General features: G+C 41.0%; 1 protein-coding gene across 2 annotated transcripts in view; it reads left to right on the top strand.

Annotated features, from left to right (window-relative positions):
• The window catches only part of SEZ6L (seizure related 6 homolog like), a 329,568-nt gene that overhangs the window by 240,843 nt on the left and 64,006 nt on the right, over positions 1 to 24,719 (top strand). For both annotated transcript variants that reach the window (XM_075276577.1, XM_075276578.1), the window contains exons 5-7: positions 763 to 955; positions 5,944 to 6,129; positions 15,674 to 15,839. In XM_075276577.1, the coding sequence (XP_075132678.1) occupies positions 763 to 955; positions 5,944 to 6,129; positions 15,674 to 15,839 (545 nt within the window). The remainder of the gene's footprint in view (positions 1 to 762; positions 956 to 5,943; positions 6,130 to 15,673; positions 15,840 to 24,719) is intronic.

Below are 24,719 nucleotides of genomic sequence, written 5' to 3'. Positions count from 1 at the left end.
TTCCAATTTTTTAAAGAACCCAACATGGCAAATCTAATCAGCTTCATTATAATCTCACATGTAAAGCATTATGGGTGTGGAGCCCCAGACAGACAAAACATTTTGTTCTGATGTTGTTTCTGGCTAGAGATACAACCCTTCTTCCACCATAATGGATTCTGAAAATTCTTTTCTCTTCACTACCAAGTTTAAAAGAGTTCTTAAAGTAACAACCTATGGAGACCAGAGTACCTGTATTAGCCAGCACAAGACTGAGCCTTATAGGTCTACTGCCCAACCCGCGTGAAGAGGGAGGTATTTCCATCATACTGGATATACGCTTTCCTGGCTATATATATGTTCTTGTTTATTTCCAATTTCTAGTCTGTGCTTACATGTGACATACAGTGTCTACAGATATGTGTTTTTCATAAGCTATAATAAATCAACTGTCCACTGTGAGATGTCCACCAGTTTTCTTGGCTTCCAGCAGCCATTGATTACAACCAAAGAGGTGTTTATGACCCACACCAGGGGCTGAGGCCAACTCAAGACCCGCCCTGGACCACACATAGGTCAGAAACCTGGAGATATAGTTTTGAAGACTATTTCCATTCTAGGTGCCACCAGGCAAGCAGTCTTATATTTTAACATTCTTTTGGTTTTATGTTAGTTCATGAAAAGTAGCAAAGTCATATGTGAACTATTGTATATTCGATTGTTTTATTTGATTGCGCAAACTAAAAGCATGTATAGTACTCATAATTTATTCTTTCATCTTAGGTTAAAAGTGTCAACCTTTCTGAAGGAGAGCACCTGTCTATTCGAGGGATAAGTGATGATAGCCTTGTCGTCTTAGCAAATGAAACTCTTCTGGTTGAAGGTCAAGTGATCCGAAGTCCAACCAACAGCCTTTCAGTTTACTTCAAAACATTCCAAGATGATACAATTGGAACCTTTCAACTACATTATCAAAGTAAGCAAGGCATCACAAGTAATGGGGGAATTTACTTTTCTTAATTAATTTTTCTTTCTTAATTCCTTACTATTCCTTCTATGTCTGTCTTCTGGCAAGGATGGGAATAGTGCATCTTTGGCAAAAAGGCCCTTTTTACACCAAAGATATATGACATCACTCTTTCGGTGCCTCACTTGCCAATTTTTATGAAAACGGTGCAGGGGAGTGCACCTGAATTATTGAGAGACAGGAGAATCTTAATAATTCAGACACAGCGCTCATTAATTTTTAGTCTTAACCTCTTGCAGTCTATAGTCACAAAATTGTACATTTTGTACAAACACTTTATTTTTTTCTTTGCAGCTACCATCCTCTATTCTCTGAATAGGTGGGGTTGCAAGGAGAAAGACACCATCTACTAGGCTTATGGCATAACCTATGGACCTCTACTCTTAGGGCTTATTCACAAGACTGTGATAGCTCTTTTTGCAACGTCTGTCACACAGCTGTTTTGACAGCCCACTGAATTTAATGTGTATATTCACGTCAGTCCATTTTTCCCAGCCATCAAAAAAAAACCTGGCATTAACCATCTTTGTCCATCAAAACGGACGTAGACAGTGCCATGTGAATAAACCCATTGAAATCCATGGTTTAGGTCTATGATAAATTCCATGTCTTAATTTCCCTTTAAATCCACTCATAAACTAGTGCCCCATGTTGCAGAAAAGCAGCTTTTTTTTTTTGCAGATTTTGCTGTGCTATTTTATGCCAAAGTCAGAAATAGATTGAGCTGAACATAAAAGTATAAGAGCTTCCTTTATATTTCCCATTAATTTTGTGCTTAAAGGAGTATTCCCATGAACATAATTACATCTATATTTGTAGATAATTAAAAGTTAAACATTTTTGCAAATATAAGTAATTAAAAATTCTGCAACGTTTTAAAGATTTTCTCTAACTTTCTTAGTGGTGACAGTCTTTTATCTTGATCGGTAGCCAATGGTTACGACCACTAATGCAGAAACTTTCTATGGTCTGGAACTTGTCAGTGACCCAGCTATGATTTTCTTATTGTAGCCGGGTTATCAGGCAGGGACACTACATGTATGAGAAGATAAGGAAATCATGGCAGATTTTCTGACCTTAGAAAGTTCCTGCATTCATGGTCGTATCCGCTGGCAACTGAACAAGACCACAAGACTGTGACCACAAGATATTTAGAGAAAATCTTTAAAACTCTGCAAAATGTTTAATCACTTATATTTGCAAAAATGTTTAGCTTTTAATTATCTACTAATTTTTAAAAAAATTATGTACATGAGAATACCCCTTTAACTAAAAACAAAACTCAGCAAAATCTGTAACAAAAAAAGAAGCTTTTCTGCAACGAGGTGTCTTAGTCTCCTTTTAATTAAGCAAGGGAAAATGGTTTATTAGCATCTAATAGCTGCTTGACCCAGTGACAAATGATCTTCAATAGAGATGAGCGAGTAGTGAAATATTCGAGATTCAATATTCGTTTCGAGTAGAGCCTCAATATTCGACTACTCGATCGAATATCGAATCCCATTACAGTCTATGGGAAAAAAATGCACGTTTCAGGGGAGACCACTATTCCACTAAAGGAGAGTCACCAAGTCCATAAGTAGCAGGAGGAGAATGTTTAGGAGCAGCGCTGTGCAGTTAAAGCGCACGGACTCCATAGACTATAACGGGTCCGGGCGCTTTAACTGCACAGCGCTTGCAGTTGTGCTGATATTCCATTCGGGGGGGTCCTCCTGCGGACTCCTTCCAGACGGGAGGCAAGCGAGAATGTGAACTTACTTGTCCTGCAGAACCAGCATTGATTGGCCGAATGCTATGCAGTCTATAACATTCGGCCAATCAACTCTGGTTCTGCAGCAGGCTCTTTGCTAGTCGGGAGAGCTGGCAGCATCCGGTTATGCGGGAGCTGACTTTTTCTCATAGGAATGCATTGACCAGCGTTGATTGGCCGAAAGCTGTACACTGTATAGCCAATCAATGCTAGTTCTGAATCGAGTCTTTACTGCGAATAGGAGTAGTATTCGAACGAGTACGAGTATTTCGAATACCATAGTATTCTATCGAATACCTACTCGATCGAATACTACTCACTCATCTCTAATCTTCAATCTTATAGTTCTACCTATTGGCTAAAAATGCTGATGTGAAAAAAAACAAAAGCAAAGAAAATTCAATTCAGTTTGCAGAGGAATATATTACTTCTTTATATAGAGATGTATGGTGAATTTAGTTATTTTTTAAGCCTTTAAGAAGCTAAAGCATTTTGTTTAGAGAAGGCGAGCCATCTGTGTATATTCATTTCCCATGTGTTGGTTTTGTTTGATTAGATGAAAGTAGAATTTTTGTCCTCTAGAGTGAATCATGTAAAATATGTCTTTTAAGATGTGAGACACTGTTCTTTAGAGAACATAACAAAGATACGATATATTTGGAAAATGTGCTGAAAACACAAGTTCTTGTTTTGTGTGCATCTGTATCTACACCACATATCACAATAATATGCTGTGTCCATGAATTATTAGACTGCTGCCAAACAAGTAAAGCTATCTATACCAATTATACAGATGTTGGACTAAGCTGAAGGTTTTGCCTCAATTGCTCAACAATCTAATGTGTAAATGGCAGATTAACATGTCACTAGAGAAGCGTAGCCCCACTACTCATTGAAATAGACGTGAATGCTCAGCTCAAGTGTGCATAACTTGTCGGCTATGTAATGTACAATCCTCCAAAGTCAGGGAAAGCCAACAGGTGTAGAGATACTGAAATATAATAACATAAATAAATATATACTGTATATATATATATATATATATATATATATATGCAGTACTTATGGAGAATCTTTATAAGATCAGAATAATACAAGTGCGGAATGTTTAAAATGAGAGACACCAATGGAGCTCAAAAGATCTCATTGTCTATAAAAAGATATCATTGTCTATAGATGGGTCTGTTGAGCTTTCATTCCAGCATCCATCATTTTGCAGGATGAAAAGTCCTGCTTGTGCGACTTTTTCATTTGGAGTTTTGACTGATGTGAACTGAGCCTTAGGGTGCTTTCACACGGAGTTAACGCTCCGCTCATTCTGACACGTAAACACGTTCAGAGTCAGCAGTGTAAAACAGAATCCCATTGACTTCAATGGGTTCGGTCTTATGTGCGCTACCCATTGAAGTCAATAGATAGCAATAGGTAAAAAAGCTTCCCATTGACTTCAATGGGTAGAGCACGTAAGACCGAACCCATTAAAGTCAATGGGATTCTGTTTTATGCCGCTCACTCTGAATGTGTTTACGTGTCAGAATGAGTGGAGCGTTAACTCCGTGTGAAAGCATCCTTAGGGTGTCTATAAAGCTTTAAATAATCCATACAACTATTATGTCCTCTTGACAGACTAATCTTAAACCATTAAAGAGTATTTCCACACAGAACAAATAGTCAATTTTGGAAATTATGTTGCAACGATTCTGTCATTGGTTTGTTTGACAACCTGACAACAGGAATTGCATCCAATATATCTACACTGTAACACTGTATTACTGGCTTTGTGGGAATACAGTATATATATATATATATATATATATATATATATATATATATATATATAGTTGTTTCTGGGGAGCCATTATAAACAGAGCTTTCTAATAATACTATGATAGTTGGGGATTGTTGTTTATGGCTTTCCTTAATGAAGAATGTATTCAGTTCATGGCATTTACTCCAAAATCAATATTAACTAGAGTGTAAATATTTATTGGGATTAATTGCTTACTTAAATGTTGGGCCACTAATAACATTCATAAATATGCAGTAAGAAGCCTGTGAACATATTACATTTCTAAGGGTAGTATTAAGAATGTATGTTTCTAGAAGACAATACACTTCCTTTCCTACAGTCTCTGGACACATACTGGACACCTCTTCCAAACTAGAAACATATCACTGAAAAAAGGCCACACTTACTCAATTCTAGATAAAACATTGCTCTGCTTAAAAAAAAAGTTAAAACCATAAGGCATTTTTTAATATTTTGTGTATTTGATATTTTTGGTTAGGGACTCGCAATGGCATGAGGAACCTTGGCATGGTTTGAGAGCTTGAATATATTGGCCAAAATACTAACAAATACCTGATGGATATTTAAGCTTTTTTGCAGGATGCAGCCAGCGCCAGTTATATATGCAGGGTGCTGGTACTAGTGGAGATGCTGGACAGCCCGTCTGATCTGATAGTAAGGGACTAGAGATGAGCGAGTACTGTTCGTATCAGCCGATCCGAACAGCACGCATGCATTGAAATGAATGGAAGCACCTGGTACTTCCGCTTTGACGCCGGCCGCTTAACCCCCCGCGTGCCGGCTACGTCCATTCATTTCAATGTGTGCGTGCTGTTCGGATCGGCTCGCTCATCTCTATAAGGGACTTGACCAATTGGCTTTACCCTAGCACTTTGCAACTCTCATATTATGTGACTAGCGCCTTGTGTGGTGTGAGTGTTTTCTATGTGCATTAACAATCCTGGCATCCACCCCTTCATGTATTGTAGGTGTGTAAGTGGATGTTTTATTAGTATTTCATATCTGTGCACTTTCTACCATATACTGCATGTGCCTGTCCGAGTCTCCACATCCTGCACAGCCATGTTTTATCTGGTATTGGGTAAGTATGTCCTTTTTTCGATTATATGTATTTTTGTATATTATGTAATTTTTTTCTTAGTGCGCTCTTGATAACTAGGGTTGATACTCCGTAAATGTTTCTGTAAAGGGAAATACCTCATTAGCCATAAATGTATTTTATCATTTAAGTGATACTTTAACTTTGTTACCCCCAAGACAAGGAGGGATTTCCTACCAGCTCATACAGTATTTAAGCTTGTGAAGTTATTAACATGCAATAGATGTTAAATGCTCTGGAAACTAAGAACTGTATAATATATTTTTGTCTTGATTTAGTTTTTATGCTGAGCTGCAGTTTTCCTCGAAGGCCAGACTACGGAGAGGTTACTGTCATGGGACTACATGCTGGAGGAACTGCTCATTTTCATTGTAATATGGGATATGAGTTGGAAGGAGCCAGAAATCTTACATGCATCAATGCTTCAAAACCGAGATGGAGTGATAAAGAGCCTGTCTGTATAGGTATGTATCCCTACATAGCCAAACAATCAAGAACCTCTTAAATTAACATACATTATATCCATAAAATTATATTATATTACATTCTAAATCCTTAGGTTAGAATGCATGCACCCAACAAATGTTTGTAAAGCAGACTTCATGACTTGGTACTGGATTTTATATACCTGTGGCAATGAGACTGAATGAAACTCCTGAATTCAGTGATTGACTTGTGTCCCAGCACTTTTCTCTGTAAAGTATAGGTAACAATCAAACACATAGATATACAGCGGTGCTTTAAAGTTTGTGAGCACTTCAGAATTTTCAATACTTCTGTATAAACATGACATAAAACTACACACGTGGACAAAATTGTTGGTAGTCCTCGTTTAATGATAGAAAAACCCACAATGGTCACAGAAATAACTTGAATCTGATAAAAGTAGTAATAACCAAACTACATGCTGACAAGCCACAAAGCTTCTGGGAGAATATCCTATGGACAGATGAGATCAAACTTTTTGGCAAGGCACATCAGCTCTATGTTCACAGATGAAAAAAATGAAGTATATCTTGGAAAGAACACTGTCCCTATTGTGAAACATAGAGGAGGCTCTCTTATGTTCTGGGACTGCTTTGCTGCATCTGGCACAGGGTGTCTTGAATCTGTACAGGGTACAATGAAATCTCAAGACTATCAAGGGATTCTAGAGAGAAATGTGCTGCCCAGTGTCAGAAAGCTTGGTCTCAGTCACAGGTCATGGGTCTTGCAACAGGATAATGACCCAAAACATACAGGTAAAGACACTCAAGAATGGCTAAGAGGAAAACATTGGACTTTTCTGAAGTGGCCTTCGATGAGCCCTGACCTAAATCCTATTGAGCATCTTTGGAAGGAGCTGAAACATGCCGTCTGGAAAAGGCACCCTTCAAACCTGAGACAACTGGAGGAGTTTGCTCACGAGGAGTGGGCTATAATACCTACTGAGAGGTGCAGAAGTCTCATTGACAGTTACAGGAATCGTTTAATTGCAGAGATTGCGTCAAAAGGTTGTGCAACAAAATATTAAGTTATAGGAACCATCATTCCTGTCCAGGCCTGTTTCATGAGGTTCTTTCAATAAACAAAGGCTACCAACAATTTTATCCATGTGTGTACATCAGATTTCCATACAAATCCTAAAAGTAGATAAAGAATATATAAAATAGAATCAAACAAATGATTCAAAATATTTAAACTTTCATCAGTTTATAGAAGAAAATGATCGAGTATATCATATATTATATATACATATATGACATATATACAGTATCTGTCATTGGCAAAAGTGTGAACCTTTAAGATTTGTGGATAATTTGAAGGTGAAATTAGAATCAGGTTTGTTTTAACGCTAGTTACTTTGTAACATGTAAAAGTCTACTGCCAGCGCAGGCTACTTCTAAGTGGCATACACTTGTGAAAATTGGTGAGAGATTTGGGTGGTCATAGCCCACCAGGAGACTTGCATCCCAGGTGGCCACCATATTATAATCTCCTACTGATAAAAGGTAACCTAAAGATTATCTATATTTCTATAGTACACTGGGCAGTAGTTTAGCTAGTACTTTCCAATGTCTAAGTTATTTAGCCTTCTGTCAGCTGCGAAGCAGATTCTAGGACTGTGTTGGACATCCTATAAAGCATTGTGAAATATAGCTTTAAAAGAGTTCACATTGCAGTATCAGCTTAATAGATCACCTCTGGGAGTTCATAGAGAAAACAGCTACTGCAGTCTTGTGGATATGTATGTCTGCAAGTGAAGTTTAAGTCATTATAGATGACGGAAATCACTGCAGTGGCCAGTAATTGCTGTTCCTACAAGCAGCAGGGAACAAACTAGGACAGCTTTATCAATATTGCTACAGGAGTACAATCATGAAAAATTTCTCATTCATTTTGTTTAGGACTGCAACATGTGTGCAAAGTGCTCGTGGGGTTATGTTTTACATTTTGTTAAATGTTCAGAATTGTGGCATTTCCAATTAGAAAACAGTTGATAACCCATTCTGACCTGTTTGACTAGTTCTGTCTACGGCTAGCTGCACACGACCGAGTTTCACCTATGTCCGTGTGTTGACCAAATTTACCAGCTTGAACTTCATGCTGGGAGTCCTAGCAGTATAGTTATCCATGATGCTAGGAGTCCATACCTCCCAGCAACATACTGTCCCGTACTAACTGAAACCAAACAGTATATTACTGGGAGGTAAGGATTCCTATCATCAAAGATAACTATGATGCTAGTAGTCCTGGTCCCAGCATGAAGTAAAAGTTTTAAGTTTAAAACTGGCAAATCTGGCTAAATCATGGGTGAAACTCGGTCGTGTACAGCTAACCTAAGGCTAAGGCCCCACTTTGTGGAAACATAGCTTTTTTGTTGCAGGTTTTGCTGCATTTTTGAGCCAAAGTTACGAGTGAAGTATAAGTGGTTCCTTTATACTTTCCATTGCTATTCAAGCCACTGTTGATTTTGGTTAAAATAAAACGCAGCAAAATCTGCAATTAAAAAATTCTGTGTTTTCCGCAACGGGGGGCTTTCACTTAAGCTCCACTTTAGTATGACAAAATTCTTTGGTTAGATAGTAAAATATGTGCCTTACAGCTGGCAAACCATGCCACAAACACAACCCTCCAACATTCAAATACATCAGGTCTTATTCACATGCCAGCGGTTTGATCAGATTTTTATATCAGTGATTATAAGCCAAAACCAGGAGTGGATCAAAAATAGCAGGTACAGATATTTACAGTAGATATTTCCATTGTACGTGTAATCTCTGTGCCTGGTTTAGGTTTACAGTTACTGATATAAAACACTGACATGTTTATAAGACTAGAGATGAGCGAACACTAAAGTGTCCGAGGTTCGAAATCCGATTCAAACAGCCGCACACTGTTCGACTGTTTGAACGGATTTCGAACCCCCTTATAGTCTATGGGGGAAAATGCTCGTTTCAGGGGTAGGCAACATTTGATAAAATCATACTTACCAAGTCCACGAGTGAGGGTCGGGCTGGATTCTGCTTGAAGTCTTCTCCCGGCGCAGGGTCCCTGCGTCCTCTTCCGGTTGGAATTCACTCTGCCTAGGCATCCGGCCTTAGGCAGAGCCGACTGCACATGCGCGTGCGGCTCTGCCCAGGCCCGACGCCTGAGCAGAGCCGACTGCACATGCGCGTGTATGCGCGTGCATGCCCACACATGCGCAGTCGGCTCTGCCTAGGCCGGATGCCTAGGCAGAGTGAATTCCACGCGGAAGAAGACGCGGGGACGCAGCACGGAGAAGACTTCGGAAAGGTAAGAGAAGAACCAGCGTTGATTGGCAGAATGTATAGCATTCTGCCAATCAACGCTGGTTCTGCATCGAACCTTAAACTTCGAACAGCTAGTAGTGTAGCGAGTACGAGTATTTCGAATACCGTAGTATTCGATCGAACACCTACTCGATCGAACACTACTCGCTCATCTCTATATAAGACCTCAATGGTGTCATAAATGTACCTTAGCTATTTCATATGAATAAGTTAATATCCTGATGCAATATGTAGAACACAGGTCTTCTTCACACTACTACTACTTTTTAAGCTTTTTTTCAATGTTTAAAAGATACAAAACAATAAAATACCACAAACAAAAACACATTGTTGCACTATAGACTTCCAGCTTCTCCATAAATCAGGTGCAAGTCCATGTGCATAAATGGAGATCTATGCCAATTAGGAAAATTTTGAGCCAAGGCGTTCTTGCCCCTGTCCACATTCTCACAATGGCGCTGTGGCGCAGGAAAGGTGATTTATGCCACAATATCTACAACGGTTTTCTAAATAATAAATTCTTCATATGTGTGAAAACACCCTTTGGCCACGGCCACTCACAGTCAACAGGCAACAATTCACCTGCAGCAGACTTAAAAAGTGGCTGCTAGCCCACAGCAGTTACTGCCCATACAATCATGGTCTTAGGTTAAGACCTCGCAGGATGGGTCCTCTGCAGGGTTTCCACAGAATACACCCTGCAGCAAACCTACCTGTAGCAAAAAAAACCTGCCAAAATTGTCTGGTTTTCATTGTAACATGCACATAAAATTTCTGGTGCAGATAGCTGACCTTAAAATTTACACCCTTAGGCCCTATGCAGACAACCGCAGTATGGGTCATTGCGCTATTTGTGTATTTCATGGATAGCACACTGACCCATTCTTTTTTATGGGCGCTTTTACATGACATGATTTTCAGTCCAGGCTGTATCAGATAGGATAGGCCTTATTTTTTTCCTATTTTGCGGTCCATGCTTCCATGGCTCCTATTAATTTAATGAAAGGAGCCACGGAAGCACGACCCCTGAAAGAGCGGCACACGGGGACATCCCCCGTGTGCAGCCCATGCTTTTAATTCATGGCAAGCCAGTTGCAGCACGGTCATCTACAATTGGCCTAAGGCCCCATGTGCTAGTTCAGTGTGATATCCGGGAAAAACCCATTCATTTGTGTCGACTCACAGATTCAAAACCTGCAGAGCAAGACACCTCGTATTTGGATTTTAGATGGAGTGTGCGGATAAGATTAACTGCCAGAAATTCTACAAACCCGCTGTGATTCTGACTAGAGATGAGCGAACAGTGTTCTATCGAACACATGTTCGATCGGATATCAGGGTGTTCGCCATGTTCGAATCGAATCGAACACCGCGTGGTAAAGTGCGCCAAAATTCGATTCCCCTCCGACCTTCCCTGGCGCCTTTTTTGCACCAATAACAGCGCAGGGGAGGTGGGACAGGAACTACGACACCGGGGGCATTGAAAAAAATTGGAAAAAGTCATTGGCTGCCGAAATCAGGTGACCTCCATTTTAGACGAATAGTGGATTTCAAATCCGGGTCATATGAGAATGTGAACTTTGTGACTATGAGACAGGGATAGCTGTACAGGCAGGGATAGCTAGGGATAACCTTTATTTAGGGGGGAATGTTATTAAAAATAACTTTTTGGGGCTCTATCGGGTGTGTAATTGTGATTTTTGTGAGATAAACTTTTTCCCATAGGGATGCATTGGCCAGCGCTGATTGGCCGAATTCCGTACTCTGGCCAATCAGTGCTGGCCAATGCATTCTATTAGCTTGATGAAGCAGAGTGTGCACAAGGGTTCAAGCGCACCCTCGGCTCTGATGTAGCAGAGCCGAGGCTGCACAAGGGTTCAAGCGCACCCTCGGCTCTGATGTAGGAGAGCTGAGGGTGCACTTGAACCCTTGTGCACCCTCGGCTCTGCTACATCAGAGCCGAGGGTGCGCTTGAACCCTTGTGCACACTCTGCTTCATCAAGCTAATAGAATGCATTGGCCAGCGCTGATTGGCCAGAGTACGGAATTCGGCCAATCAGCGCTGGCTCTGCTGGAGGAGGCGGAGTCTAAGGTCGGACCTGAATGGAGACTGGTGTGGAGCGATCTTAGACTCCGCCTCCTCCAGCAGAGCCAGCGCTGATTGGCCGAATTCCGTACTCTGGCCAATCAGCGCTGGCCAATGCATTCTATTAGCCCGATGAAGTAGAGCTGAATGTGTGTGCTAAGCACACACATTCAGCACTGCTTCATCACGCCAATACAATGCATTAGCCAGTGCTGATTGGCCAGAGTACGGAATTCGGCCAATCAGCGCTGGCTCTGCTGGAGGAGGCGGAGTCTAAGGTCGGACCTGAATGGAGACTGGTGTGGAGCAATCTTAGACTCCGCCTCCTCCAGCAGAGCCAGCGCTGATTGGCCGAATTCCGTACTCTGGCCAATCAGCGCTGGCCAATGCATTCTATTAGCCCGATGAAGTAGAGCTGAATGTGTGTGCTAAGCACACACATTCAGCACTGCTTCATCACGCCAATACAATGCACTAGCCAGTGCTGATTGGCCAGAGTACGGAATTCGGCCAATCAGCGCTGGCTCTGCTGGAGGAGGCGGAGTCTAAGGTCGGACCTGAATGGAGACTGGTGTGGAGCAATCTTAGACTCCGCCTCCTCCTCCAGCAGAGCCAGCGCTGATTGGTCGAGTTCCGTACTCTGGCCAATCAGCACTGGCCAATGCATTTCTATGGGGAAAAGTTAGCTAGCGAAAATCGCAAACTGACAGGGATTTCCATGAAATAAAGTGACTTTTATGCCCCCAGACATGCTTCCCCTGCTGTCCCAGTGTCATTCCAGGGTGTTGGTATCATTTCCTGGGGTGTCATAGTGGACTTGGTGACCCTCCAGACACGAATTTGGGTTTCCCCCTTAACGAGTTTATGTTCCCCATAGACTATAATGGGGTTCGAAACCCATTCGAACACTCGAACAGTGAGCGGCTGTTCGAATCGAATTTCGAACATTTTAGTGTTCGCTCATCTCTAATTCTGACCTGTGTGTCCCTGAGTCACTGTCATAAATTTGCTCCATCAGGGCACTTTTCACCTCGGCTGTTTCTCTCCTGTCAGAAACTCGAGGTGCAAAATGGCTGTGAAAAACATTTTAGCTGGTTTACCAGTACACTTATTGTAAATTGTGATCAGTCCTAAATGAACTCAACAATAGTTATAATCAAAAAACTACTATATTCATTAATATTGGGGGAAGGCATTAAAACAATGTGTGTGTGTGTGTGTGTGTCTGTGTGTGTGTGTGTGTGTGTGTGTAACCTATGCAAAATTGAGCTACCAATATATATATATATATATATATATATATATATATATATATATATATATAATGAAAACACATGTGCCTGATTCAATAATAAATATCATAAACCACATAAAATAGTGTTACATCCCACAGGGTGGACAAATCACAAAGTAATCCAGATAATGAACATTGTATACCAGGAGTAAAGTGATAAATGCACATAATAAAGCAAACCAAAAGAAGAGATACAAAATATACCTCGGTAGTGAGGGAAAATGAAAACCGTGGGGAGTCAAACCACGCCCCGACCAGGAGTAACTCAGCATAAGTTTTGCCTTAGGGTGCATTCACACTGAGTAAACGCTAGCTTATTCTGAACATAAAACACGTTCAGAATAAGCGGCGTCTAAAACAGCTCCATTCATTTCTATGGGAGCAGGGATACGAGCGCTCCCCATAGAAATGAATGGGCTGCTTCTTTCACTCCGTGCAGTCCCATTGAAGTGAATGGGGAGTGCCGGCGTGTACGGCTCAGCATGAGCAGAGCTTGCCGTATACGCCGGCACTCCCCATTCACTTCAATGGGACTGCACGGAGTGAAAGAAGCAGCCCATTCATTTCTATGGGGAGCGCTCGTATCCCCGCTCCCATAGAAATGAATGGAGCTGCTTTAGACGCCGCTTATTCTGAACGTGTTTTACGTTCAGAATAAGCTAGCGTTTACTCAGTGTGAATTCACCCTTAGGGTTTTTTGGACCGGATTTTGAGGCGGAGGCCACCTCAGAATCCGGTCCAAAAATTGGCTAGCCGGAATCCACGGCCAGAAAGGGCAGTCCACTTCTTTTTTCCACGAGTGGCACAAAACCATTGGTGGAAAATAGAAGTGAACGGGTCCCATTGAGGTCAATGGGAGGCGTTTTTTTTTAGCTGGATTCTGATGCGGATTCCGTGTCAAAATCTGTCCCAAAAAAACCCATGTGAACCCAGCCTTAGCTTTGCATTCCCCTTAATGAAGCTAAGGCAAAACTTATGCTCAGTTACTCCTGGTATACAATGTTGTTTTCATCTTTTATATAAATATTACAATAAAATATTCATCTTTTATATAATTTTTGTGTGTGTCTATTTTATATATTTAAGATAGATAGATAGATAGATAGATAGATAGATAGATAGATAGATAGATAGATAGATAGATAGACTATGTGATCAAAAGTATCCGGACACCTGGCTGAAAATGACTTACAAGTTTGTGGCGTCCTCCATCGGTAATGCTGGAATTCAATATGGTGTTGGCCCACCCTTAGCCTTGATGACAGCTTACACTCTCGCAGGCATACGTTCAATCAGGTGCTTGAAGGTTGCTTGAGGAATGGCAGCCCATTCTTCAGTGCTGCACTGAGGAGAGGTATCGATGTAGGTTGGTAAGGCCTGGCACGAAGTCGGCGTTCCAAAACATCCCAAAGGTGTTCTATAGGATTCAAGTCAGGACTCTGTGCAGGCCAGTCCATTACAGAGATGTTATTGTCGTGTAACCACTCCGCCACAGGCCGTGCAGTATGAACAGGTGCTCGATCGTGTTAAAAGATGCAATCGCCATCCCCGAATTGCTCTTCAACAGTGGGAATACAAGAAGGTGTTTAAAACATCAATGTAGGCCTGTGCTGTGATAGTGCCACGCAAAACAACAAGGGGTGCAAGCCCCCTCCATAACAGATGGAGGACGCCACGAACTTGTAAGTCATTTTCAGCCAGGTGTCAGGGTACTTTTGATCACATAGTGTGTGTGTGTGTGTGTGTGTGTGTGTGTGTGTGTGTCATGTTTTTTTCAGGATATTTTTACAAGGGATAAGCTTCTCTAAACCAATTCTTTCAGATGGAGAAGGAGAAAGTTATACGGTAGATAGTTTGCTTGCTTGTTAAAGCTGCCTAACAGATGAAATTCCCTATGTTAGCACATTTCAACCAAAAAAAAAACTGAGCCTGTTATTAAATAAAGTCAGTTGGTTGAAACTTCAACTTTTTTAATTGGAAAAGCATTCAACACTGAAAATGGATTATAAAGCACAAATAGCTATCTGCTTACAAGTGAGAATTTATGAAAAAAATAATAAAAAAATTTACACTTATGTAGGTTAAAGATACTATACAGTATATCACATCCAATACATTTCCATGTAAGGCTCTGTTCATACTGGAGGCATGAATTCTACTCTTACAGGACCATGACACATATGATAAATCAGTATTAGGCCGCACGTTGCAAAAATGTGTTTTACAGTACATGCATAGTGGATGGGATCCACACATTGCAGAAAAAAATAATAATTGTGATTTCAAAAACACTTGTGTTCAAAAAATCTTGCGTTTTTGAAAATCGCAGCATGTGAATTATACCTACAGAAATGCTAATAAGGGCAGAAAGTCCGCAAAGGAAATCTCTATAGACTTTCTGTGAAAAACGCTGTTGAAAAAACCTTGATGCATCTCTGCAGTGTTTTTTGGCCGTGGCTCACAACGTGGGGCCTTGTCCTTACAGTAGGTGGTGATATGAATAACAGGTCGCTCAGATTTCAGAATTTTTCTTTTCTGGGACGAATAATGCAACAGACTGCTGTTCAATTGGGAGCAACAAACACGGACAGAAAAGAGCGTAATGTTAACGTTGACAAAGCTTTGAAGTTATTGCCCACCTTTAAAGACTGTGTAATTTTTTATGTACAAAATTGTATTAATAATTATAGCACCAACATATTCCACAGCACTTTATAAATCACATTTCCATCCATCAATGCCTGGACAGTCACCTGTAGTCACCTCTAAAGTATATGTAGGGGTGTCTTATACACTGTTTTATGTTCAATGTAACTTTGTCCTTTTTTTTTTAGCTCCTTGCGGAGGAAGAATTCAGAATGCCACTGTTGGAAGAGTTCTATCTCCAAACTTCCCAAGCAACTATAGCAACAATCTCTTTTGTGCATGGACAATAGATGCTCCTGGAGGACAGAAATTACACCTGCATTTTGAGAAGTTCATTTTGACCGAAAAAGATCGGTAAGCATTATAAAATGGAAAGTTATTCCTACGTTATAATTTCCTAACCTCATAAAACCAATATATCTACTAAATATCTACTAGGGTCATTAAGGGTTGTGCGGGATTAAAAACATGACTGCTTATTTCTAAAATAGTGCCATAGGCAACCAACAGACAGCTGTAGTGCTGTGACAACAAAGGCTGCATGATGCTGGGCTCTACAAGAGAATAAATTGACAGGTGGGTGTTACCAGTTGGGTGAGGGAGGTAACTTCACAGTCTGATACCATACAATCACTGATAACAGTGCCATACTGTGTATGGACACACCCCTTTGTCAATTTGTAAGTTGTCAATTTATTAATGCATTTTTAACCCTTTCCCGCTGATGGCATTTTTTGATTTTTCGTTTTTTGTTTTTGACTCCCTTCCTTCTAAACCCCATAACTTTTTTTATGTCTCCGCTCCCAGAGCCATATGAGGTCTTAATTTTTGCGGGACAAATTTTTCTTCATGATGCCACCATTAATTATTCTGTAGAATGTACTGGGAAGCAGGAAAAAAAATTCAGAATGGGGTGGATTTGAAGAAAAAATGCATTTCTGTGGCTTTCTTACGGGCTTTGGTTTTATGGCGTTCACTGTGCAACCAAAATGACATGTCCCCTATATTCTGTGTTTCGGTACGGTTCCAGGGATACCAAATTTATATGGTTTTATTTACATTTTGACCCCTTAAAAAAAATCCAAAACTGTATTAAAAATTTTTTTTTCTAAAAGTCGCCATATTCCAACAGCTGTATCTTTTTTATACATCAGTGTACGGGGATGCATAGGGCTTCTTTTTTTGCGGGGCCGGGTGTACTTTTTATTTCTACCATTTTCGGGAAATGCTTTTGCTTTGATCACTTTTTATTAAAATTTTTATCAGAATCAAAACTGTGAAAAAATGGCGGTTTGGCACTTTTGACTATTTTTCCTGCTACGGCGTTTACCGAACAGGAAAAATATTTTTATAGATTTGTAGAGCAGGCGATTTAGGACATGGGGATACGTAACATGTACAGTATATGTTTCACAGTTTTTAACTGCTTTTATATGTGTTGTAGGGAAAGGGGGGGGTGATTTGAATTTTTAATACTTTTTATATTTTTTTATATTTTTTTACTTTTTTTAAAAAAATTTTTTGCATTTATTAGACCCCCTAGGGGTGTTGAACCCCAGGAGGTCTGATCACTAATGCAGTGCATTACAATGCTAATGCATTGAAATGCATTGCAAAAAATCATCCTTTCTTTTGCAGGCTGCATAGACCAGCCTGCAAAAGAAAGAGATTGCAGACCGGCCGGGGAGCCTTGTAAAGGCTCCCGGCTGTCATGCCAATGTGACGTCGGCCCTGGAGCATGTTCTAGGAGCCGGCGATCCCGGGCAAAATGGTCTGGGGACCGATCGGAGGCATTAGACCCGTTTTTTGGTCCGGAAACTGAGGCGGCAGTGTCAATATTTGTAGTTTGACTATGATCTATGAGTATTTCTGAAACTGTCCTAATGGGATATCACCAATGAACTTTTTTTTTTAGAAGGGTCTCCCAGCAATAAATAAATCACTCAGTTCTCCACAGCAGGGACCTCCAGTGATCAGCTACATTCTATGCGGAAGCCCATCCGCAGATGTTTCTGTAGCACCATTCCTGGTACAATGAAGAAAATAGTTCCTTTAAAATCTATATGCTGTCCACATATGGGAGGGATATGCTGGGTACCAAGAGCAGGAGATGGTCTCTGTAGCCACTATGCCTTCTGCTAGTAGATGAGAGTCCTGAAGAAGACTTACTTCCAGATCATTTTTAATTCCCTTATAAAGTATTAGTAAAATGAGTTTCTCAACCAGACAAGCCCTTTCATAAAGACTGCTTTGAGAAACTTCCTCGTTGCTTAACTGTGGGAAGATTTTGGCAACTATGTTCCAAAAGTATTTATGAGGCACAATTTCGTATGTTGTAATTTTAGTCTCCCATGAAATGATCGAGACCATTTGTTTAACGCTACTCCCATATTCTCTATACTTGTTACAAGTGAACTGATCGAACAAGCTCTGCAATGGATGTTGCACCTGCTGTTCTAATAGTCAGGACGAGGGAGGGTAGATAGAATTCAGATCAAATTATCTGCTATCTGAGAAACATACTACACAGAATACAATTGCCCTGACAGCTGCTTGCCTAGCAAGCAAGCTACTTAAACTAATTAGTGTTATTTCAGGTAAAGGAGCTAGACTTCTTAAATAATAGATACATTTTTGCTCTTCTTATTTAATAAAAATCACGATTATATAACAAAAAAATCTGGAATTTTCTCTTTGTCAGGTTCATAACAAAACAGTTTCCTAGTAAAATGAACTACTTAATATGTAAGTTTGTGCGATATTGCTTTATTCATTTAATACATAATTTAGAATCACGGTTCCAAAAAATAGTATGCGTAGGCTAAAATGTTGACTGTTATACACAAACACAAATGCATATATATCTAAGTATGTATATATATATATATATATATATATATATATATATATATATATATATATATATTAGAGGGAGGACCCGGCTTCGCACGGGTATATTACACTTTATGTTTGTGTAGTGGCCCCATAAGAAATGTTCAATTTTGCACTGGTGTATTTTGTATGTTGTTTCGGTGTATGTCCATAAGCGTCATGTGATTATGTGTATCTCATTTTGGATATCAGTGAAAAACCTGTGATCATTTGTTATGGATACCTGGAGTAAAGCTGTATCTAATCCTTCCCCGTGTAGTACTGTGTTTAGACGCAAGTATCTAATCCTTGTTGGTGTGGTACTGTGTGCAGATGCACATATCTAATCCTCCGGCGTGTGGTACTGTGTGCAGATGTGTGTATCTAATCCTCCCCCGTGTGGCATTGTGTGAAGAGGCATGTATCTAATCCTCCGGTAAATGAAACTGTGTGCAGACGTGCATATCTAATCTTACGGCATGTGGTACTATGTGCAGACACACGTATCTAATCCTCTGGCGTGTGGTACTGTGTGCAGACAGGTGTATCTAATCCTCTGGCATGAGGTACTGTGTGCAGATGCACGTATCTAATCCTCCCCCGTGTGGTACTGTGTGCTGAGACACGTATCTAATTATCTGGCATGTGGTATTGTGTGCAGAGGCATGTATCTAATCCTCCAAAGTGTGGTACTGTGTTCATACGCACGTATCTAATCCTCCCCTGTGTGGTATTGTGTGAAGAGGCGTGTATCTAATCCTACGGCATGTGGAACTGTGTGTAGACGCACGTATCTAATCCTACAGCATGTGGTACTGTATGCAGATGCGTGTATCTAATCCTATGGCGTGTACAACTGTGTGAAGATGTGCGTATCTAATCGTCTGACATGTGGAACTGTAAGCAGACGCGCGTATCTAATACTACGGCATGTGGTACTTTGTGCAGACGTGCTTATCTAATCCTCTGGTGTGTGGAACTGTGTGCAGATGCACGTATCTAATCCTCCCCTGTGTGGTATTGTGTGAGGAGGCGTGTATCTAATCCTACGGCAAGTGGAACTGTGTGTAGACGCGCGTATCTAATCCTACGGCATGTGGTACTGTGTATTGAGACGCGTATCTAATTCTCTGGCTTGTGGTACTGTGTGCAGAGGCTTGTATCTAAACCTCCAAAGTGTGGTACTGTATGCAGACACACGTATCTAATCCTCCCCTGTGTGGTATTGTGTGAAGAGTCGCATATCTAATCCTACGGCGTGTGGAACTGTGTGTAGACGCGCGTATCTAATCCTTTGGCGTGTGGTACTGTGTGCAGATGCGTGTATCTAATTCTTCCCTGTGTGGTACTGTGTGCTGATGCGCGTATCTAATTCTCTGGCTTGTGGTACTGTGTGCAGAGGCATGTATCTAATCCTCCAAAGTGTGGTACTGTATGCAGACACATGTATCTAATCCTCCCCTGTGTGGTATTGTGTGAAGAGGTGCGTATCTAATCCTACGGCATGTGGAACTGTGTGTAGATGCGCGTATCTAATCCTACAGCATGTGGTACTGTGTGCAGACGCGTGTATCTAATCCTCTCTGTGTGGTACTGTGTGCTGAGACGCGTATATAATTCTCTGGCTTGTGGTACTGTGTGCAGAGGCATGTATCTAATCCTCCAAAGTGTGGTACTGTACGCAAACACATGTATCTAATCCTCCCCTGTGTGGTATTGTGTGAAGAGGCATATATCTAATCCTACGGCATGTGGTACTGTGTGCAGACGTGCGTATCTAATCCTCTGGCGTGTGGTACTGTGTGCAGATGCGCGTATCTAATCCTCTGGCATGTGGTACTGTGTGCAGATGCGCGTATCTAATCCTCCCCTGTGTGGTACTGTGTGCAGATGCACATATATAATCCTCTGGCATGTGGTACTGTGTGCAGATGCACGTATTTAATCCTCCCCCGTGTGGTACTGTGTGCTGAGACGTATATGTAATTCTCTGGCTTGTGGTACTGTGTGCAGAGGCATGTATCTAATCCTCCAAAGTGTGGTACTGTGTGCAGACACACGTATCTAATCCTCCCCTGTGTGGTATTGTGTGAAGAGGTGCGTATCTAATCCTACGGCATGTGGAACTGTGTGTAGACGCGCGTATCTAATCCTACGGCATGTGGTACTGTGTGCAGACGCGTGTATCTAATCCTCCCTGTGTGGTACTGTGTGCTGAGACGTGTATGTAATTCTCTGGCTTGTGGTACTGTGTGCAGAGGCATGTATCTAATCCTCCAACGTGTCGTACTGTGTGCAGACACACGTATCTAATCCTCCCCTGTGTGGTATTGTGTGAAGAGGCGCGTATCTAATCCTACGGCATGTGGAACTGTGTGTAGATGCATGTATCTAATCCTACGGCATGTAGTACTGTGTGCAGATGTGCATATCTTATGCTCTGGTGTGTGGAACTGTGTGCAGATGCGTGTATCCAATCCTTTGGCATGTGGTACTGTGTGCAGACGCATGTATCCAATCCCCTGGCATGTGGTACTTTGTGCAGACGCGTGTATCTAATCCTTCGGCATGTGGAACTGTGTGCAGAAGCGCGTATTTAATCCTCTGGTTTGTGGGACTGTGTGCAGACGCGTGTATCTAATCCTCTGGCGTGTGATACTGTGTTCTGATCTGTGTATCTAATCCTCTGATACGTGTATCTCAGTTTGGATATCAGTGTTGGGTTGTGTATGTGGAGTGACCATGTGTATTGCAGTTGGAATATGAGTGAAAGACTTGCAGGTTTGTATTGGCTAAGGGGGGGGCATTGTATTTGGAATGCTGTATCTCAGCAACGGTACGTCCGAGCGAGTTGGAGTCTCCTCTTAAACCTTCCCGGATACCTGAAGTATCTCTGTGCCAAATTTGGTGAAGATCGGTCCAGTCGTTTGGTTCGCATTAGAGAACAGACAGACAGACAGACAGACAGACAGACGGACAGACAGACAGAAATTCATTTTTATAATATAGGGAGATAGACACACACATTTTGAATTTGCAATACCAAGAAGGAAAATGATAAATGCAAATGATTAAAAATCGAAAAAAAAAATTCATAACACCTCCAAATGCAACATGCGAAAATACATACACACCTAGACTATGTGATCAAAAGTATCCAGACACCTGGCTGATAATGACTTACAAGTTTGTGGCGTCCTCCATCGGTAATGCTGGAATTCAATATGGTGTTGGCCCACCCTTAGCCTTGATGACAGCTTCCACTCTCGCACGCATATGTTCAATCAGGTGCTGGAAGGTTTCTTGGGGAATGGCAGCCCATTCTTCACGGAGTGCTGCACTGAGGAGAGGTATCAATGTAGGTCGGTGAGGCCTGGCACGAAGTCGGCGTTCCAAAACATCCCAAAGGTGTTCTATAGGATTCAAGTCAGGACTCTGTGCAGGCCAGTCCATTACAGAGATGTTATTGTCGTGTAACCACTCCGCCACAGGCCGTGCAGTATGAACAGGTGCTCGATCATGTGGAAAGATGCAATCGCCATCCCCGAATTGCTCTTCAACAGTGGGAAGCAAGAAGTTGTTTAAAACTTCAATGTAGGCCTGTGCTGTGATAGTGCCACGCAAAACAACAAGAGGTGCAAGCCCCTTCCATTACTGATGGAGGGCGCCACAAACTTGTAAGTCATTTTCAGCCAGGTGTCTCGATCACATAGTGTATATGCCTTGGCATGCTATCAATGAGATTTAGGGTATCTACAGAGTTTTTAGGCCACCTCAGGTCCCGGTCAAAAAACTGGGTAGCCGCAACTGAAAGCACTGCAACGGCATCTAGATGCACACTCCGCTCCGGATTAGGCCCAATAAATGGGCCTACTCCGAAGGAGGGGAGTGTCTTCAGGATGAAACGCCTCGCGACTCGGCCTGAAGAATGAGCATCTTGCTGCTTTTTTCCTGGACCAGAAGAAACATCTCCCAGAAAAAACTCCTGAGTGGCCCCCATTGCTTTCAATGGGAGCCATCTTTTTGGTCAGGATTTTGAGGTGGTTGCGGCCTCAAAATCCTGAACAAAAATCTCTGTGTGAACTTACCATAATGGTTGTCTGAGGCCCAGTTCACATCTCCGTTCGGGTTTACGTCCGGGTGGTCTGCTTGGGGACCCCCCAAACTTAAACCTATCTGCATAGAAAAGCGGTTAGCTAAGAAAGCCACAGAACCCAATGGGGTTTGTGTGCTTTCTGCTTGGTTTCTGCACAAAAAAATGTGGAGAGAAAAGTGCTTCTTGCTTGACTTTTCTCTCTGCATATTTCATGTGGATAGAGGAACGGAATGGCCTGAACATAGATGTGAACCAGGCCTGAGATTACACCACAATGAATGCACTTTGGTATGCAAATCATCAAGAATGGCTGATCCAATGATGCAGTTGTTCAATTATTAACCTAATGAAAACCCAGACATGCTCAATGGCAGACAAGCCACACACACTACAAGCCATGGTAGCACATTTAAGCCTTGCAACCAATTATTCCAATCACACAACTTGTCCATGTAGAGGTTCACCTCCACACAGCTCTTGCTGTCATTCCAGTTCATAGTTGTGACATGTAAAGTTGAACAGTGTTGGCATTGTGGCCTTAGCTGAAGTGATAAATCAAGGTCTTTTAGTTCAAAGATTCTGTCTCTCAGAGGTTTCATAGGACTAAAAAAAACTTTGCTTTCAATCTGGTTTTTACGCCCCTCCCTCAGGCCACAGATTGCAGCTAGGTTCTTAAAATTTGAGCATTTGCAGATGTTAGCAACAATTGTCCTTCTTGGTGTTGCAGTTTCAATGTTGTTGGATTGTATATACAGATGTGACAGAGTTAACCCAAACTTCTGCATTTGGTTTAACTGTTCTGCAACGTGATAATCTATTAGAGAAAACAACAAAAAATAATAAGGCCGGGGTGCGACATTGTGTGACATGCTGCATTTTGCATTCCACATTTTTCAGTACCTTCAAAGTGGATGGGATTCTAGATAATCATATCCACACATTGGAGAAAAATAACAGCGTTTTCAAAATCACAGCTGTCAATTATACCTACAGAAACACTGGTGTTTTCCGTATAGGTATAATAAGTGCAGAAAGTCTGCATAGAAAAACTCTGCAAGTTCTCAATGAAAAACACTGCAGGAAAAAAACGCAATGCATGTCTTCTACAGCTCATTATATTGGGCCTTAGCCTTAAAGTCATTTTTCCTGTATTCAACTACCAAACTCAGGAACTTCAAGAGTTCAGTTACTGTCTAATATATCCTGCACTTGGACAGGCGCCATTGTCACAAGAATCAGTGCGATTCATTCCAACTGTCTGTGATTTTAATGTTATGGGTTTACATTGTTGTTTTGATGCTATACAAAATTGTAGCTTTATTCTTAAATCTATGTAATATAAAAACTATAAAATACATGTGTGTGTATGAATAGCTGCTCATCCTTCTAGCTGTTAATCCAAGCATATCATTTTCTAGATGGAAGTGATAATGCTATGCAGAAACTAGAGAAAGCCGAGCTCTGGCAATGTCGTAGATTTAAATATTAGATATACTTAATTTTAGTGCCTTCGGTCTTTGGGGGTTTAGCTGAGACAGGAGACTGAGAAAAATATGTCATATGCCTTACAGTTAGATTAGAAAAATACATTTTATTTCACCGCAAAATGAGACAAATACAGAATGAATATTTGACTTTACTTATGTTTTAATAATCAAATATCTATTTTTTTAATTCTTAATTTATAAGGGAGAACCACCAAGGATACAGAGCAGTACACCTGGAGAAATACAGAATTCAGGAACTGAATGCTGTCAGCTTTAATATCTGTTAGTAATATATGTATATCAGTCAAGTACTAATATGAATATATTAGCAACATTTATGGAAAGTCATAACTTCTTTTGAAGCAAATATGCTCTTACCAAAATTCTGTATGCATGATTCATAGGGTCATTAGACTCTGTAGAGAATGGTCACAGGCTCGTTCATGGGCCACCAAATGGTCATGAGACCTTACAGCTCCGGATTGTAACCTCCTAAACAAATACAATTATCCCAGTCAGCGTATATTATATTTTTCGTACTGTCACTGTCAAAAACGTCTACTTCTAACGTCTATTCCTGCACTAAATGTCACCAACCCAGTTTGGATATATTTCACCATTTTTGGGATTGTTTTATTATTGACTTGTTATTATAGAGTGCTCTCTTCATACATGTAAAAACATTATTATCTTAGCTTTATAGGTTTCATTAATATATTGAAATTTTTTTAAAAAAGGGTATTTAAGGCTGTAGGAAGGAGTTGTTTCCAAAGACATTGA

The sequence above is a fragment of the Leptodactylus fuscus genome, chromosome 1, assembly GCF_031893055.1.
Source record: "Leptodactylus fuscus isolate aLepFus1 chromosome 1, aLepFus1.hap2, whole genome shotgun sequence".
NCBI classification, from domain to species: Eukaryota; Metazoa; Chordata; class Amphibia; order Anura; family Leptodactylidae; genus Leptodactylus; species Leptodactylus fuscus.
The sequence above is the reverse complement of the archived record's forward strand: the minus strand, read 5'-3'. Positions and strand labels throughout refer to the sequence as shown.